The 15,400-nt window shown below is 31.1% G+C and overlaps 3 protein-coding genes across 4 annotated transcripts; all 3 read right to left on the bottom strand.

Moving 5' to 3' along the window:
- Window positions 1–755: 755 nt before the first annotated feature.
- Window positions 756–3,441, bottom strand: LOC126655713 (probable 2-oxoglutarate-dependent dioxygenase At3g50210). The gene is made up of 12 exons (XM_050349975.2): window positions 3,296–3,441; window positions 3,066–3,181; window positions 2,777–2,895; window positions 2,625–2,688; window positions 2,429–2,496; window positions 2,228–2,286; window positions 1,986–2,145; window positions 1,844–1,863; window positions 1,709–1,755; window positions 1,449–1,529; window positions 1,090–1,179; window positions 756–998 (listed from the first exon to the last, which is right to left on the bottom strand). Exons 1-12 carry the CDS (start codon window positions 3,327–3,329, stop codon window positions 867–869), a joined length of 990 nt encoding a protein of 329 aa, XP_050205932.1. The 5' UTR covers window positions 3,330–3,441; the 3' UTR covers window positions 756–866.
- A 1,234-nt stretch (window positions 3,442–4,675) lies between these two features.
- LOC126655712 (probable 2-oxoglutarate-dependent dioxygenase At3g50210) lies at window positions 4,676–8,149 on the bottom strand. 2 transcript variants are annotated; one of them, XM_050349974.2, is made up of 14 exons: window positions 8,036–8,149; window positions 7,876–7,948; window positions 7,461–7,520; window positions 7,252–7,367; window positions 6,813–6,931; window positions 6,672–6,735; window positions 6,478–6,545; window positions 6,245–6,303; window positions 6,005–6,164; window positions 5,863–5,882; window positions 5,728–5,774; window positions 5,216–5,296; window positions 5,047–5,136; window positions 4,676–4,961 (listed from the first exon to the last, which is right to left on the bottom strand). In XM_050349974.2, the coding sequence occupies exons 3-14, from the start codon at window positions 7,492–7,494 to the stop codon at window positions 4,830–4,832; spliced, it is 990 nt and encodes a 329-aa protein (XP_050205931.1). In that variant the 5' UTR covers window positions 7,495–7,520; window positions 7,876–7,948; window positions 8,036–8,149; the 3' UTR covers window positions 4,676–4,829. The 2 variants fall into 2 exon arrangements, with proteins under 2 accessions (XP_050205931.1, XP_055959842.1); XM_056103867.1 differs by having other exon boundaries at window positions 7,465–7,520.
- Window positions 8,150–9,669: 1,520 nt separating this feature from the next.
- LOC126654728 (protein IRX15-LIKE) lies at window positions 9,670–10,924 on the bottom strand. The gene has a single exon (XM_050348687.2). The coding sequence runs from the start codon at window positions 10,842–10,844 to the stop codon at window positions 9,867–9,869; it is 978 nt and encodes a 325-aa protein (XP_050204644.1). The 5' UTR covers window positions 10,845–10,924; the 3' UTR covers window positions 9,670–9,866.
- Between the last annotated feature and the right edge of the window lie 4,476 nt (window positions 10,925–15,400).

The following is a 15,400-nucleotide window of genomic DNA, read 5'->3' as shown; positions in this document are numbered from 1 at the left end:
TATAAAGTTTTCTTAATTTTTTTAAAATTCTTGTAATGGCTTCAACTTGTTGCATAGTTATGTTGATTTGATTATTTTTGTGATGTTTCAAGTTTTTAGTTGGAGACTTCTTCGAATATTAAGCTTATATTTAATTTCATCGCATTTATTTGATTCACCTTTCTATATTCCTGCAGACTTGTGATTAAGTCGCTTATAATTGTAGTTTAAGCCACTTTTGTTTTGCCAGATTTATAGGTTTAACATGCATCTTACACTACAACTGCTTTTGTTCATGAGTTAATACAAAGATCTTTATATTGATTAAAAAAAATAAAGAAGTTAATTGATCTGACCAAATAGCAGAGTACAAAATTAATTGGTAATTTCATGGAGCAGAGTTAAACCGAATCAATCTTTCGTAATTATAGGCTCAATATTGTAAACTACAGACAAAAATAAAAACAAATTACAGACTATCAACCACGTCGTTAATGTTATCATTTTGATAATGTAGTACTCCCTCCGTCCCGTTTAATAAGTCTCATATTCTATTTTAGGATGTCTCATTTAAAAAGTCCCATTACTATTTTTAGAATATATTTCCATTGAATATCCTATTTTACCCTTATTTTAGTTATCTTAAAAGAGTTCTATGGAAAATTCCACTATCATTAATAGGGGCAAAACATGAAAAAATATAAAAAGATAAGAATAATTAATATTTTCTTAATCTGTGTGTAAAGTCAAATGGGACTTCTAAAATGGGACGGAGGGAGTAAAATATTATCGACTTCGTCTACAAATCACGTGGTGGATATGGTCTTTATGCAAAAAATTCTCCCAAACATAGGCTTGAGATTATTTAAAGGACAGTTTTTAAGGGATTAAATAAAGGGTAAAACTTTTTGCACACTGCTCACTAAATGCTCTGCATAAACTGCTCTTCCAGTCTTTTTAATACCACAAGTCTTCTTTATACAAATATCAGAAGCCTCAACAACTGCATCAAAGTTGGTCTGCTCATGCGAATAAAAGTAATACGTAATTGATCATTTTCCATTGAGGAAACAAAGAGATGATATAGATGGAGCTATGTATTTAGTTTACCTCGTAAAAATAAGGTAAGCAGACGCGGTATTTCGGAAAGTTGTTGATAACTCGATGCATAGTTGAGTCATACAGACCATTTGACCAAATCTGCAGTTTTACACAAAGCGCCTTCAACCCGAAAAAATTGATATGCTTAAAGCCAGGTGGAGAGATACTTACATGAAATCAGTTTGTTACATGGTTTATGAACCATTTACTTATCACATTTGTTATTGTCACGTGTCAACATTATATGGTAAGTGGATGGTTCATAATCCTACGAGACGAACTAGGTTCATAATCCTACGAGACGAACTAGGTTCATGTAAGAAACTCTCAGCTAGAGGGAAATTTAGAAAGAGTAAAGCTTTTGTTACCTTAAGCATATCGCTAATGGCGCATATAAATGTTCCAGGAATTGGGGGTGCGGATATCCACTCGCCTGACACGTTTCTCACCTTCAAAAACCCGCATACTTTAGATATTGGAAAACATAATAGCAAGTCGGATTTAGAAACAACTTCATGGTTCACTAGTTGAGAAATGGATACAACACCCTGACTTCACTATCAGAAAATTAATTTACAATGGAACATAGTATACAGTCTGTATACTATGTTCCATTGTATGGTGGTACCTGAAGTGCAGTTATATCATCATCTTGATTGAGCAATGCCAATAACCCTGTTAACGAGACAGTTTTAGCACGTCTGAAACCGGTAAACTACCACTCATGAGGCAATACGCGTCTTACAAAATTAATAAACTTTACCGTAATCTGTATGCTCTCCGCTGTAATCATTTGGGCAGTAGACATGAACAGAAGCAAAAGAAAGAATAAGACGAAACCAAATCCATTATACCTGATAATGTAAGAGAAGCGAAAGCACGGAGAGAAAATGAGAATGCGTTACCATCCTATGCCATATTCAGTCAAATCCTGGCTTTTCTGTACACCCGGGTAACCAACAATGCGCATCGCCCAAAATGCATCTCCCGCTACTTCACGTTCCAATTCATCAGCTGCTCCGCCCAATGCCAGAGCAATTCCCCTGAGGATTTTTCTTGACAGGTCTACAAGACAGAAATACACAAGTTGTCAATCAAATAAATTTTCCAAGGGACATAGAGTAAAGAACAACACAACAAAAAATGCCTGTGCAAAAAGCTGCGTATTCCTCCATAAGCGTTTTAAAGTTTGGTGGATCAGCTGGCCTGTGAAAAAGAACAGAATACGCAATAGAACTCGTATAGACAAATAAGGTTTTAGACTAAGAATCATTGATTTTAATTAGCACTTGCAAGACTTGATTGAAATGATTCAATATTTCACGACGAAACTGAGTACTCTGCATACCATTGATTGCATCCTTCAAAGGTTTTGCCAAGAGCTCCATACATCCCCGGTGTCATTTCTCTATAACACTGTAACAGACATAAAATAGAATCACAATTATTTACTATAGAGAGCTCCGAGAAACGAATAAAGAAACATCCGTCACTCGCTACTACGCCATCATAAGTGACTATGGAAAGACAGTGCAATAACCTACATCGATTGCTTCATGCAAGTCACGAGTGTCTCCGGTAACATTTTCTCCAATTCCATGATATCCCCTGCATCCGAAGGATCCGAAGACATTAATCCTTTTTATTAAATGGTAACTTGTTATATATGGACAGACTATCCTGAAGAAGAAGAAACCTGTATCCAGTGGCAGCAGAAGACTTGATTTTTACTTTTTCTTCATACGGAAGATTGAAAAACTTGTGCCCGAGAATTTTAACCTCTTTAACGAGAGAATCAGGTATATCATGGCCTTTCTAATCAACCACATGACAGAAAAACACAAAACAAAATAAATGTAAAAGAAAGAAAGTGACTGATAATAGTATAAGCTATACGAATCAATTATCATTTCTTGCTAGTCATATTTCGTTGCGATACTTTAAGTCTACAACTAAGATAACTTAAGCAGATTAATTAATCGTACCACGTAGAAGAATCCAACTTCTCGACAAGCTTGGTCCAGTTGCTTAACAACTTCACATACAGTTGGGTCGCTAGCCATGTCTGGATCATCGCATTTGGCCAGAAGAGAACTAACATCTACATAAATTTGAAACAAAAACAAAAAGTTAACAGAACTTCTATTTCATACTTACTATGTTAAAAGAATAGATGAAAACTTAGCTAAACTGGAGAAAATCATAGTTGTTATACCTATAATCGGAAGAGATTTGAAGTCGGTGCACATGTCGATTTGCTTCAGTATCCGTGTCACTGCAGCTCTTCAGTTGCACTTTATAAAATAACAAGAAATACGGCAGAGCATCTCAAATGTATTTATAGCATGAGTTTTTACATATATACAATACAATACAGGTGATAAGTTATATGCTCAATAATACAGCTGTACAAAGTTACAACAAATTATAGTATTAAATATTATCCTGATAACATCATTTCTAAACACCATGCTCCACAATTCTTTGAGCTTGCAATGACAGTTGTGACCTTAACTATTTGTATATATATAACTGTATACTTTCCGGAGACTCTAACTACAGACATACCGATGAGTAAAACTCACAGTGTACTAATTGACGAATGAATACCGACCTGACTTGATTATCAAAAAAGTTCAGAAGATATATAATATAATACTCGACCGCGAGAACATGATATTTCTAATTTCTTGTATGTAATTTATGTATGGTCTCAGGTTCAGCACCTTGCTTTTGGGACATAAGTCATAGTTCTCTATAATTACTACAATATGGTAATAGTATGTTGGCACCTGAAGTGCAATTATATCATCATCTTGATTAACCAATGCCAGTAAACCTGTTTTGAAATACTTTTAGTCTGACTGTAATCGATAAACCAGCATTCACGGGACAGTACACTTTTGAAAAAAACCAATAAACTTTTACCAACAGAAGCGGCATTTTTTTATCATTAAGTCTTTATGAAATGAAAACTTGTTACACATGAGAAGACTAAGGTTTTTGATATTTGAGGCACCCAAATTTCCATTTTTGTGCCTTTTTTGGAATTAATTCCAAAAGAGTGCCTGGACCCACATGTTCCGCATTCTAGAAATGCGGAACATGTGGTGTTCCGCATTCCTAGAATGCGGAACACCACTAATTTTGACCAAAATTAGTGGTGTTCCGCATTCTAGGAATGCGGAACACCACTAATTTTGACCCAAATTAGTGGTGTTCCGCATTCTAGGAATGCGGAACCCCACATGTTCCGCATTTCTAGAATGCGGAACATGTGGGTCCAGACACTCTTTCGGAATTATATCCGAAAAAGGCACTGATCCGGAAATTTGGATGCCTTTGAGGCACCCAAATATCAAAAACCCAGAAGACTACTGTGGCAGGAGTCATTTTGATATCTAGTTTTTCTCCGTAAGGAAGATCAAAGAATTTGTTTGCCATCATTTAAACCTCTTTGATGAGAGAATCAGGGTTGCCATCATTTTATTATAATTTTTTGTTGAGTTTTCAGTAGATGGTTAAAAAAGAACTAATGACCTGTAAAAATTAAAGAAATATAAAAAGATTAAATTTAATATACATAAAGTTGAAATAAATTCAATGGGCAACTTTGCATTATGCAGAGTACATTTTTTTAAGGAATAATGTAGAGTACAATTAAATAGCTCAAAATTCTAAACAAACTAAACAAGAAATAAACATAGACTTGAGATAATTTAAAAGACAGTTTTTACAAGATAAAATGATTAGAGAAAGGGTAAATTGATTTGGAGGTTGCTCACTAAATGCTCTCCATAAACTGCTTTTCCAGTCTTTCTAATACCACCAGTCTTCTTTATACAAATATCAGAAGCCTCTATAGTTGAATCAAAATTGGTCTGCTCGTGCAAATAAAAGCGTGTGTAAATCATCATTTTCCAATGAGAAAAAGAAGAGAGCACATAGATGGAGCTATGAGATTACCTCATGAAAATACGCTATGCAGACTCGATATTTTGGAGCGTTGTTGATAACTCGATGCAGTGTTGAGTCATACATGCCGTTTGACCAAATCTGCAGTTTTTTATAATGAGGCTTCAACCAAAACAAATAAATTAATATGCATATGTAGAAAGCGTTCCGGTTTTGTTACCTTAAGCATGTCCCCAATGACGCATATAAATGTTCCAGGAATTGGGGGTGCGGATATCCACTCGCCGGACAGGTTTCTCACCTTCAAAAACTCGCACGATTTAGAAATTGGAAAAGGTAATATTGCAAGTCGGATTTAGAATGGCAATGTTTACTAAAACTTTAAAAGATACTTTTAACTACCGTGACGAACTAACAAAAAACTTCATGGTTCACTAGTTCAGGTGAACCTGACTGCACCCGACTGTGCTATCAAAAATAATTTACTAGCTTGGGAGAGGCAGGGTTCCGATGATTCACGATGTAAAACAGTGATAAACAAAGAGTGGGTATATGCAGAGAATAGTACTCCACTGCAAGTAATCGATACTTCTAATTTCTAGACATATCTTCAGGAGATCAACAGAGACTGTCTCAAGTTCAGCACCATGCTTTTCATGTCATTATATATGCAGAGGTACATAATATAAAGTTCTTCCTAATAACTATAAGACGACAATAGTATGCTTCTACCTGAAGTGCAGTTATATCATCATCTTGATTAATCAATGCTAACAAACCTGTTCATGAAATAACTTTAGTATGACTGAAATTGGTAAACTAGCACTCACGAGGCAGTAAACTTCTTAAAAAATTAATGAACTTTACCATAATCTGTGTGAGCTCCACTATAATCATTTAGCCAGGAGACATGAACAGAAGCAAAAGAAAGAATAAGATGAAACCAAATCCATTATACCTGGTAATGTACGAGAAACGGAAGCACGGAGAGAAAATGAGAATGCGTTACCATCCTATGTCATTTTCAGTCAAATCTTGGCTTTTCTTTACACCTGGGTAACCAATAATGCGCATTGCCCAAAATGCATCTCCAGCTATTTCACCTTCCAGTTCATCAGCTGCTCCACCCAATGCCAAAGCAATTCCCCTAAGGATTTTTCTCGACAGGTCTACAAGATATGAAACAGAACTTTTCAATCGAAAAAATTCTGATGACCATAGAGTAAAGATAAACACAGCAATAACATGCCTGTGCAAAGGGCTACATATTCCTCCATAAGTGTTTTAAAGTTTGGTGGATCAACTGGCCTGTGAAAAAGATCAGAATATCAATAAAAATACAGTAGTTCGGCTGTTGAGAAATAATTTAACATCCAGCCCTTCCATTCAATCTCAGAAAGCGAATGGATTAATTTCATTTCATATCTATGAGAAAAGTCTATGAAACAGAGACGTTGGTTAGAAGACAACAATTCTGCATACCATTGATTGCATCCTTCCAAGGGTTTGCCAAGAGCTCCATACATCCCTGGTGTCATTTCTGTATAGCACTATAATAGAGAAAAAATAGAATCACAATTATTTGCTATCAAGAGCTCCGAGAAAGGAATAAAGAAACAACAGCACTACTGCTGCATCATAGCTGAATCGGGAAAGATAGATATTAAAAAACCTACATCAATAGCTTCTTGCAAGTCACGAGTGCCTTCGGTTACATTTTCTCCAATTCCCTGATATCCCCTGCACCCAAGAAAGACCTTAATCTTTTTATTAAATGATAACTTGTTATATATGTGGAAACTATTTCAGAGAAGAACCTGTATCCAGTGGCAGCAGTAATCTTGATTTTTGCTTTTTCTTCATAAGGAAGACTGAAAAACTTGTGTGTCATCATTTTAACCTCTTTACTGAGAGAATCAGGTATACCATGGCCTTTCTAATCAACCACATAACAGAAAAGCACAGAAAAACGGATTAAGTCAATGTACAGATCTAGCAATCCAATTTGAAATAGTAAACAGAATAATAGCAAACATCAGAACCGGCACTCTCCTTCAAAACTCATAATATTTATATATATTTTTTCGACTCAGAAAGTAATTGATAATGGTGTAAGGTCTGCAGAATCAGAAAAATCTCGATTGTTGCTACTTGCTAGTCATAATTCAGTGCGAAAAGTCTACCAGAAGAATAATCAATTGCAGCAATTTCACATTGAATAATGCACAAAAGAGAACTTTAATAGATCAATCATACCACGTAGAAGAATCCAGCATCTCTACAAGCTCGGTCCAAGTTCTTAACAACTTCATATACGGATGGATCGTGAGCCATGTCTGGATCATCGCATTTGTCCATAAGAGCACTAACATCTACATAAAATTTGAAACAAAAACAAAGCTATCATTTCATATTCACCATGTTACTGAATCAGAATAAATTAGAGAAAATCATAATTGTTATACCTACAATTGGAAGAGATTTGAAGTCGGTGGACATGTCGATTTGCTTAAGTATCTGGGTCCCTGTAGATGCAAATTCAGGTCAACACTGCAGCTCTTCAGTTACACTTAGTTTATCTTTAAACACAATTGTGACCTTAACTATGTATTATCATTCCATTTAAACAGCATCACAGCTAATAAAAAAATTCCACCCCAATTGCTTGACATTAATTTATTTAAATCTCTATTTGTTTTATTTTATTTTGGGCAGATCCAAACAACGCAGATAGCAGAGCAATTGGGAATTGTTATATTTTCTATGTTCAATTGAATAACTAAACTTTTTCTATAATAATTAGCAAAAAGTGTACTGCACTGACAATTTCACATTGAAAATAAAACATGAAAAAGGAAAATATATGGGAATTAATCATACCGCATTGAAGAATCCAGCTTCTGTACAAGCTTGGTCCAAATTTTCAACAGTTTAGCCACGAGAGGTTTAAAATCTGCATAAATTTTAGACAAAAACAAAAAAATAATAAAAACATCGGTATGATCATGAAATAGGTTTAGTAAATGATAAAAATTAATACCGATAATGGACATAGAGTTGAAGACGGTGGACATGGCGATTTACTGCGTGTGGATACGGAGCTTATGTCAAAATTACTGCTCTTCTGTAGCACTTGTCCCCGCCATAGATAACTATTTTGAATACTAAACATATTTTTGAATAAATGTGTTTTATTAAAAAGCTAATTATTACGAGCTCCTCACATTCGTCATAATTCACATTTTAGTCTCTTTTATTTTAAAAATTAAATTATATGATAATTTACTTTTATTTCTGTCAACGATTTCGTTCTTTCATCCATTTTAATATGGCGTTAGTCGACCGAATTAAATAAACTATATGGTCTTCCGTTTTTATTTCTCTCAAAAAATTCATTATTTATTTTTGTTTTCATCGACGATTTCGTCCCTTTGAAAATTAGTTTATTTCTGGATTTTTGACTCCGTTGACTAACACCAAAAATAGACAGAAGAATCAAACTGTTAACGGAAATAAAAGTGAGGGACTATACTATTTGATTTTCAAACATGAAGAATTAAAGTGTGAATAATGACAAATATGATGATTTTATAGTAATTTTTTCTTTATTAAATTGACAAAATTTTAATGTATATCTTAATATTTAAATTTTAATTTATTCTATTTCTATAAAAAAATTGTTTTATATTTAAATAAAAAATATTTAAATAATAAATTCTGAATTTTTTTAATTGTATTTTTAGAATTTCCTTTTTCAAAGATAAAAGTAGTTAGATTAAAAAAATTGAAGTACTTAAAAATATATGGATTAAAAAGATATAACTTACCTTTTTGTACCACTTTCTATTTCATTTGTCCATTACTTTTCAATGTATTATTATTAAAAGAAATTAAAATTTGAAGTTAAAGTTCAGGAATCGAAATATATAAACATAGATTAAATTTAATAAGTGTACATCAAAACAGTCTAAATCTGATATAATAATAGATTTATTGAATAAAAAAGAGAACCAGAGAAAAGAAAAGTTAATAAAAAAACAGAAAAAAGTAATTTTCCGGTTAAAATGAAAAAAATATACTCTTCCTCATCAAAATCAAACAAGAGAAAGAGTTCTTTAGAAAGAAAATAAAGTAAAATATTTTAGATAGAGAGTATTCTTGAATCGCTCTCAAAATTATGAAAAATTCATGAACCTATCCAATAAGATGTTAGAGAAATGAAAAAAAAATAATAAGAAAAGAGAGAAAATTGTATTTGATTTTCTAATACCTCATTGAATAGGTGCATGAAAAATTTATGGACCGGGTCTAGATAAAAATTTTCCAAAATTGAATACAAAATTGGAGTACAGAGAATGATTTATTTATTATTTGAAAAATGAAATAGATATCTAGAATCTGAGTTTCACACCTAAACTTTACACGCATAACCTGTTGCACCCCTCATCTTTTGTTTTAACCTATTTTTCACCTTTTACATCCTTGTCTTTATATTTTAGTTTTATCCCATTGAACAGTAACACTTTCTATTCATGGATTTCATCTACATCTATGTTTTCCAATTTTCAAATTTCATCTTATATCCTTATTAATATTTTTCAAGTGTAAAACACTATTTATTTCACTTTTTCAAAGTATCTGCATTAAATCATATCCAAATAAACAAAACAAGCATATCAATGATATTAAACCTTTTTCATTACCAAAAAAAGAATTATTTTTACAATCGAAGAAGTAAAACAAGAAAAAAAAGGTCTAGAATTTTTAACTGATGATAAATAACCACAATTTTTTCACCAATTCATAGTACCATTAGACCCAAAAGAAGAATTATGTCCATTTTTTTCTTGAATCTTGTTCAAAACAAATATTCAAGATGTTGATGATGAGAATGAAGAAACTGATTTTGCTTTGGATTTTGATGCTTTGTTATGACAAAACTGAAAACATTTCTCATCCATCTTCTCCACCACAAAATGAGCAAGCATATCATTAGCTTCAACCAAATTCTCTCTACACAAGAACTCATCTCCATACACTTTCTCCACTTTTCTATAATAATCATGCACAAAAATATGAGTCTTTACTCCATTTCCACCTTTCTTGCTTCTCGCTAGCACTCCGGCCGTAAAGATCGGCGCCATCCTTCCGGGGCCTTCGGCCCCGTCTCCTCGGGGCCCGTCGATCAAAATCACATCCCAATCCACTTCGTAAACGTGATTAGGCAAGTCGTTAATCCCGAGTTTACATTCGGAGAATAGTAGATTCTGCACGGGCCTACACTCGTTTCGTATTTGATCTTTCGCAGACGTGATTAACTCTCGATATTCTCCCATTTTAGTAGTGTATTGCACGTCAAACACGTCGATTTCCGGGTGTTGCTCTTCGAAATAGGCTGCGTAGTAGCGGTTTTCTTCGATGAAAACCGTTCTTCCATTAGGGTTTAATGCTTTCCAAAGTAGGGTTTCATGAGTTAGACCAAAAACAAGCAAATTACAAGGAGATGAGCATTTTCTAAGAACATCAGAAATAGGTTTGATTTCAGAATAAGACATGTGAAAGCTGTCATTCGACCGGGACGCATAGTGAAGGAGAGTATTTATGACCGTCGTAGGGAGTTGAGAATTGGTGGAGATAGAGGAGGATGCGGCTGTCATGGCGGCAGAAGTGGCGGCTCCGGCGACTTTGGTGGGGAAGGAATGATCTCTAGAGTAGATAAGGGTAACAAGAAAAGCAATTGTGAAGAAAGAAACAAAAGCAAGAAGCCATAAACGATTAGAGCTACCTTGTTTTTGGATATAAGGATGAAGAAGAATGAGCTTTGTGTTGTTATTGTTATTGTTCTTCATTTTTAAGAACTTTTTGCTTTCTTTTCGATGGTCAAGATTTTGAATCTTGATGATGGAAATGAGAAAAGATGGAATGATTTTAAAGATTAAGTTTAGCTAGTCCTAAAGCAATAGAAAATGTTTCAAGAAACGTTAAAAATATGTGAATAAGACATTAGTTACTTTAAAAATCAACCAAAAGAACAATTAATTAATGGAATTAGTATATAGAGTGATTAAGGTTCTTTCTTCCTAATTAGTCATTTCGGACTCCCACCCTAAATACGATACAATTTAAAAAAAAGAGAGAATTTTATTGTTTTAACGAGTTTTTTGACTCAGTCAGAATTAATCGAAACAGTGGCTCCGGACATTGAACGGTGTCTGGATAAAAATAAACCACCGAAAAATATATTATAGGAAACATATAATTATACCACATAATAAATTTAACTCATTGTTAAAATGTATTTAAAATGAAATTAATTATATATGATTGGTCAAATTGAGAATATTTTATATGATTATAGTATGAATTTAAAGAATATGTGAAATGGGAGCAAAACACAAAGTGGTTGGAAGGAGAGGTAGCGACCCCATAACTAATTACTAGCAAGAAGTCGTTTTTCCTTCTTCATTGTTGAATTAGGTCCCAAGCTATCTTATTAAATAATTGCATATTTGCATATTAATATAATATAAATTTGGGTTTTCTTCAAAAAGTAGCCACCTTTTGAGAGAGACAAATTAGATGCAACAACTTATTCTATAATTGATAAGCAATCATATTAGTTAGATTATGCTCTACTAACTTCCATTCATAGTATAATAAGAGCTCATCTAATATTGTAAATTTGAAATTACAAATTTTTCTAGAAATTATATGATTTGAACCTTGTCGATTGCAACGTTAAATTTATAAATATTTTGTTGTGTTTTATTGTCAATAATAATGTTCTATTTTATTCATGACAATAATTATTTATGTTAAGTTAGTACAAATATGGACGACCTATATAGAGCGACTAGCGTATGATCGATAATTTTATGTGTAAATTTATATTAATAATACTGAGTTTTTTTTAGACATTACTTTTATAAAATTATGATAAAATATATATTATTTTATATTTTTATATATTTTTAAAAATACTAAATCTTCCATTGAGTACGTAGATATTCAAATTATGATTAATTTCAAATATAAATAATTCTTGGAGGCAGATTTTGAAGTGCTGACCTACCACGCATAAATGTTCTTACATAAGTGGGTTTCTAAAATACAATATTTTGACATTAGACATTTACCCAACTTATAGATTTATTAAACTGAAATATTTAAATCTCCATTTCATTTACATGATAACTATTGATTGTACAGATGCTGATATGTAAGTACTATTTATTTAGCATCATTGAAAACAAATTATATTCAATTAAAAAATCCATTAGTTGGTATACGTACAAATTTTAAATGTGATGATTTCTACCCAAACTTTGAGTATATCATGATTCATAATGAATGTTTTATGTAAACTTCAAGAATTTTTATTCAAACACTTGCCAGCCATAAAATTATGCTTAAGATTTTCAAAAACCGATGATAGTTTGACACGTGCACTAGTTAATTAAAAATATTTTGATTATTTAATTTACCGTAAGAAAAGTGCTGTATTCGTTAAGAAGGTATCAGCCTAGTTGAGATGCTCAGTTGCGATTTCTGATTTCATGACCACAATTTCAGTTAAAAAAATGAATTCCAATAAATTATAGCACAATATAAAAAATATAATAAATTCCATGATATCATTAATATTATTTAATGATATATTGTCATTTTATTGGTTTTATCTACTAGTAATATAGTGGATAGAATTTATATAAAAAAATGAATGATAACCTAACTTATTTTTAAATTAATATATTAATTATTTAATTAAATTAATATATTAAACACTTAAATTAATATTTAAAAAAATTTAATTATGTTTTACTGAACATGGTAAGTTATAAAATATTAATTTTATTATTAAATAAACTTTATATCCTTATATATTATTATTAATCACAAATAAAAACATTATATCTCACATACATTATTTTTTATAATTACTATAAGTGTAATATATTTAGATCGAAACTTAAAATTATAAAAAAAAAATTAAAAATATTGTCTTCCGATTTTTATATTTCTTATAGTCTAGATTTTATTTATTTAATATGTTTGCTCTTAAATATTATTTGGACTTCCGTTTGTAACACAACATTTATTATTAGATTTTGGCGGTTTTTTTAGAGTTTTAAAAATTAATATTATATTTTAAGGACTAATTTTCGAGTACAGGGGGAGCATTATTATTTTTAAAGACTAAAATTCTCAATATATGCAACTAAAGTTTATGATTTTTATGTATATTTAAATTTAGGATATATATAATATTCGTAATATTTGTTAAATACTATTTATTTATACTTTAAGAATTTAAATAGTATTTAATATTTTATTTTTAAATTGTTAATGTTCAAGGACTTAATATGTAAATTTAATCATTTCAATAATTTTCAGTAATTGCAGTTATCAAAGAAACTATTTAATTTAGCATTTATAAAAATCAACAATTATTATTTTCAACATTTAATTTTCAGTTTTATAATGCCACCTAAGGTTTATTTTTTTAGTCTAACTAGATTAAGATCTCATAATTTAAACGAATTATTTGACATAGAAGTTATAGAATTCATTAATAATAATAAAACTATGTTTTACATATAAGTTTTTAAACTTATTTTTTTAGTCTAACTATATTAAGATCTCATAATTTAAACGAATTATTTGACGTAGAAGTTCTAAAATTCACTAATTGTAATAAAACTATGTTTTAAATTATAGTTGTTAAAACTTAAAATATATATTTATGAATAAACATAAATCTAATTTATGAAGTAATTTTATTTTTTATTTTTAGGAAAATTTATGAAGTAATTAGTTGATGATGATTGAAATGATTGGAGAAATGTGAATATGTCAACAGAAATCTGATCTGTTAAACTAAGGTCCATAATAGAGAGCAATGGCCCAGTTATTGTTAATGAAAAGTAAAGCCCAAGTCAATTGGAAATGGACTTGTAAATATTTTGTTGAGAAACCATCATTTTCACCTGCAAATTAAACAAATAATAATGATTGCAAATGCCATTTTCGTGTAGTTTCTTTAAGAATTTAAGTGTCAGTTTGTTAGTTTTCAAAATTAATTTATATCATATTATCTGTCATTTCAATCAATTAATCTAAATTTAGCAATTTTACCAATAGGCTGCATTGAACAGTATTATGTAAGTCGCGAGTTAAAATTTTTCCACAAACGCTCCTCTCTTTGCCATTTATGAAAAAAATTGCATTTATTTTTAAATTGAATACCAATTAATAACAAAAATTAAGCTAATTGATTAAAATTAATAAATTAAAAGAGCAATAGTAAGTGGTGCTCTCTCTCTCTCTAAGGTTCTAGAGAGAGATGTCATTTTTAAGAAAAGAGATTTTTATCAGATTTGCAGGGTGGGAGGCGTTGATCTCCGGTCTTTGGCTGGAAATCATCGTCTCTCCACCCGTTTTATGTATATTTCGTGTTTTTCTGAAATAAATTGCTTTGTTGTGGAAATTTCAATGTAGTTTCAGAGTGTTTATGTAGTTTATGTTGTTTATGTTTTCGGTTTGTATGAGCTTGTTGAGTTTTTACGGATTTGATCAAAATTTCATTGTTATGGGCGATCACCTAATTTGATACTTGATAATCCTGTTTCATGAAATTTTCTTGATTTCTTTAAGATTCCTATGTTAATTTCAGCTTGTTTTGTTACAGATTTATGTTGATTTCTGCAATTTTTTGCGACGTTTAAAGTTTCCAGCTGCAGATTTGTTTGAAGATTCAAACTTATATTCAATTACAACACAATTATTTAATTCACCTTTTTCATGGTTTATAAAGGTATATTTACAATCAAATCGCTTATAAATGTAGTACATGCCATTTTTTCTTTTCCAATATACAGGTTTACCCTGCATCTTACAATATGACTAATTTTGTTCCAGATTTAATATGATGATATTAATGTTTATTGATCCAAGTTCTTTTGATCTCTCTAACTTTGACTTTGAAAATTAATTTAGAGGTTCTAATATTGTTTATTAGTGTACAAGAACCTATCAAAACCATCATTGATTGATGCAGAGTTTTTTTAACAAGAATCAATTTTTTTTGAATTCACCAATCCAATAAGGATTTTGCGCCCGTGACATATGGGTGTTGAAGGCGCGACACATGAAACTTCTCTTTCCTAACACCTATGTTTTCTTTTCAATTGCGTTTTTTTTTATCCAGGTTTCGAAATATACATCTCATTCGTTTATCACTCATCATTGTTAGCATTGTCGTAATTGTTACTATTTCCATCATTGATGTTCTTTTTTTAGCTTTTACATCAACCTCTTATCATCGTCATTATTGTTGTCGTTCGTCGCTAAAATTACAGTCGTCGTCCTTATTCATCTGTTAGATTCATCTTTGTATTCTATTCCA

This window comes from Mercurialis annua, linkage group LG7, assembly GCF_937616625.2.
Source record: "Mercurialis annua linkage group LG7, ddMerAnnu1.2, whole genome shotgun sequence".
Taxonomy (NCBI): Eukaryota; Viridiplantae; Streptophyta; class Magnoliopsida; order Malpighiales; family Euphorbiaceae; genus Mercurialis; species Mercurialis annua.
This window is presented reverse-complemented; position numbering and strand designations above follow the sequence as displayed.

Excerpts from the sequence above, each read along its gene's own strand:
- LOC126655712 (XM_050349974.2), bottom strand. The coding sequence starts at position 7,494 with ATGTCCACCGACTTCAAATCTCTTCCAATTGTAG. Across the intron at positions 6,736-6,812 it reads ACTGCTGCCACTGGATACAG|GGGATATCAGGGAATTGGAG; the intron begins GTTCTTCTCTGA and ends TCTTGGGTGCAG. Across the intron at positions 5,137-5,215 it reads TCATTGGGGACATGCTTAAG|ATTTGGTCAAACGGCATGTA; the intron begins GTAACAAAACCG and ends AAAAAACTGCAG.
- LOC126654728 (XM_050348687.2), bottom strand. The coding sequence starts at position 10,844 with ATGAAGAACAATAACAATAACAACACAAAGCTCATTCTTCTTCATCCT.
- LOC126655713 (XM_050349975.2), bottom strand. The coding sequence starts at position 3,329 with ATGTGCACCGACTTCAAATCTCTTCCGATTATAG. Across the intron at positions 2,896-3,065 it reads AAGTTGGATTCTTCTACGTG|AAAGGCCATGATATACCTGA; the intron begins GTACGATTAATT and ends GTGGTTGATTAG. Across the intron at positions 1,530-1,708 it reads ATGATATAACTGCACTTCAG|GTGAGAAACGTGTCAGGCGA; the intron begins GTACCACCATAC and ends GGGTTTTTGAAG.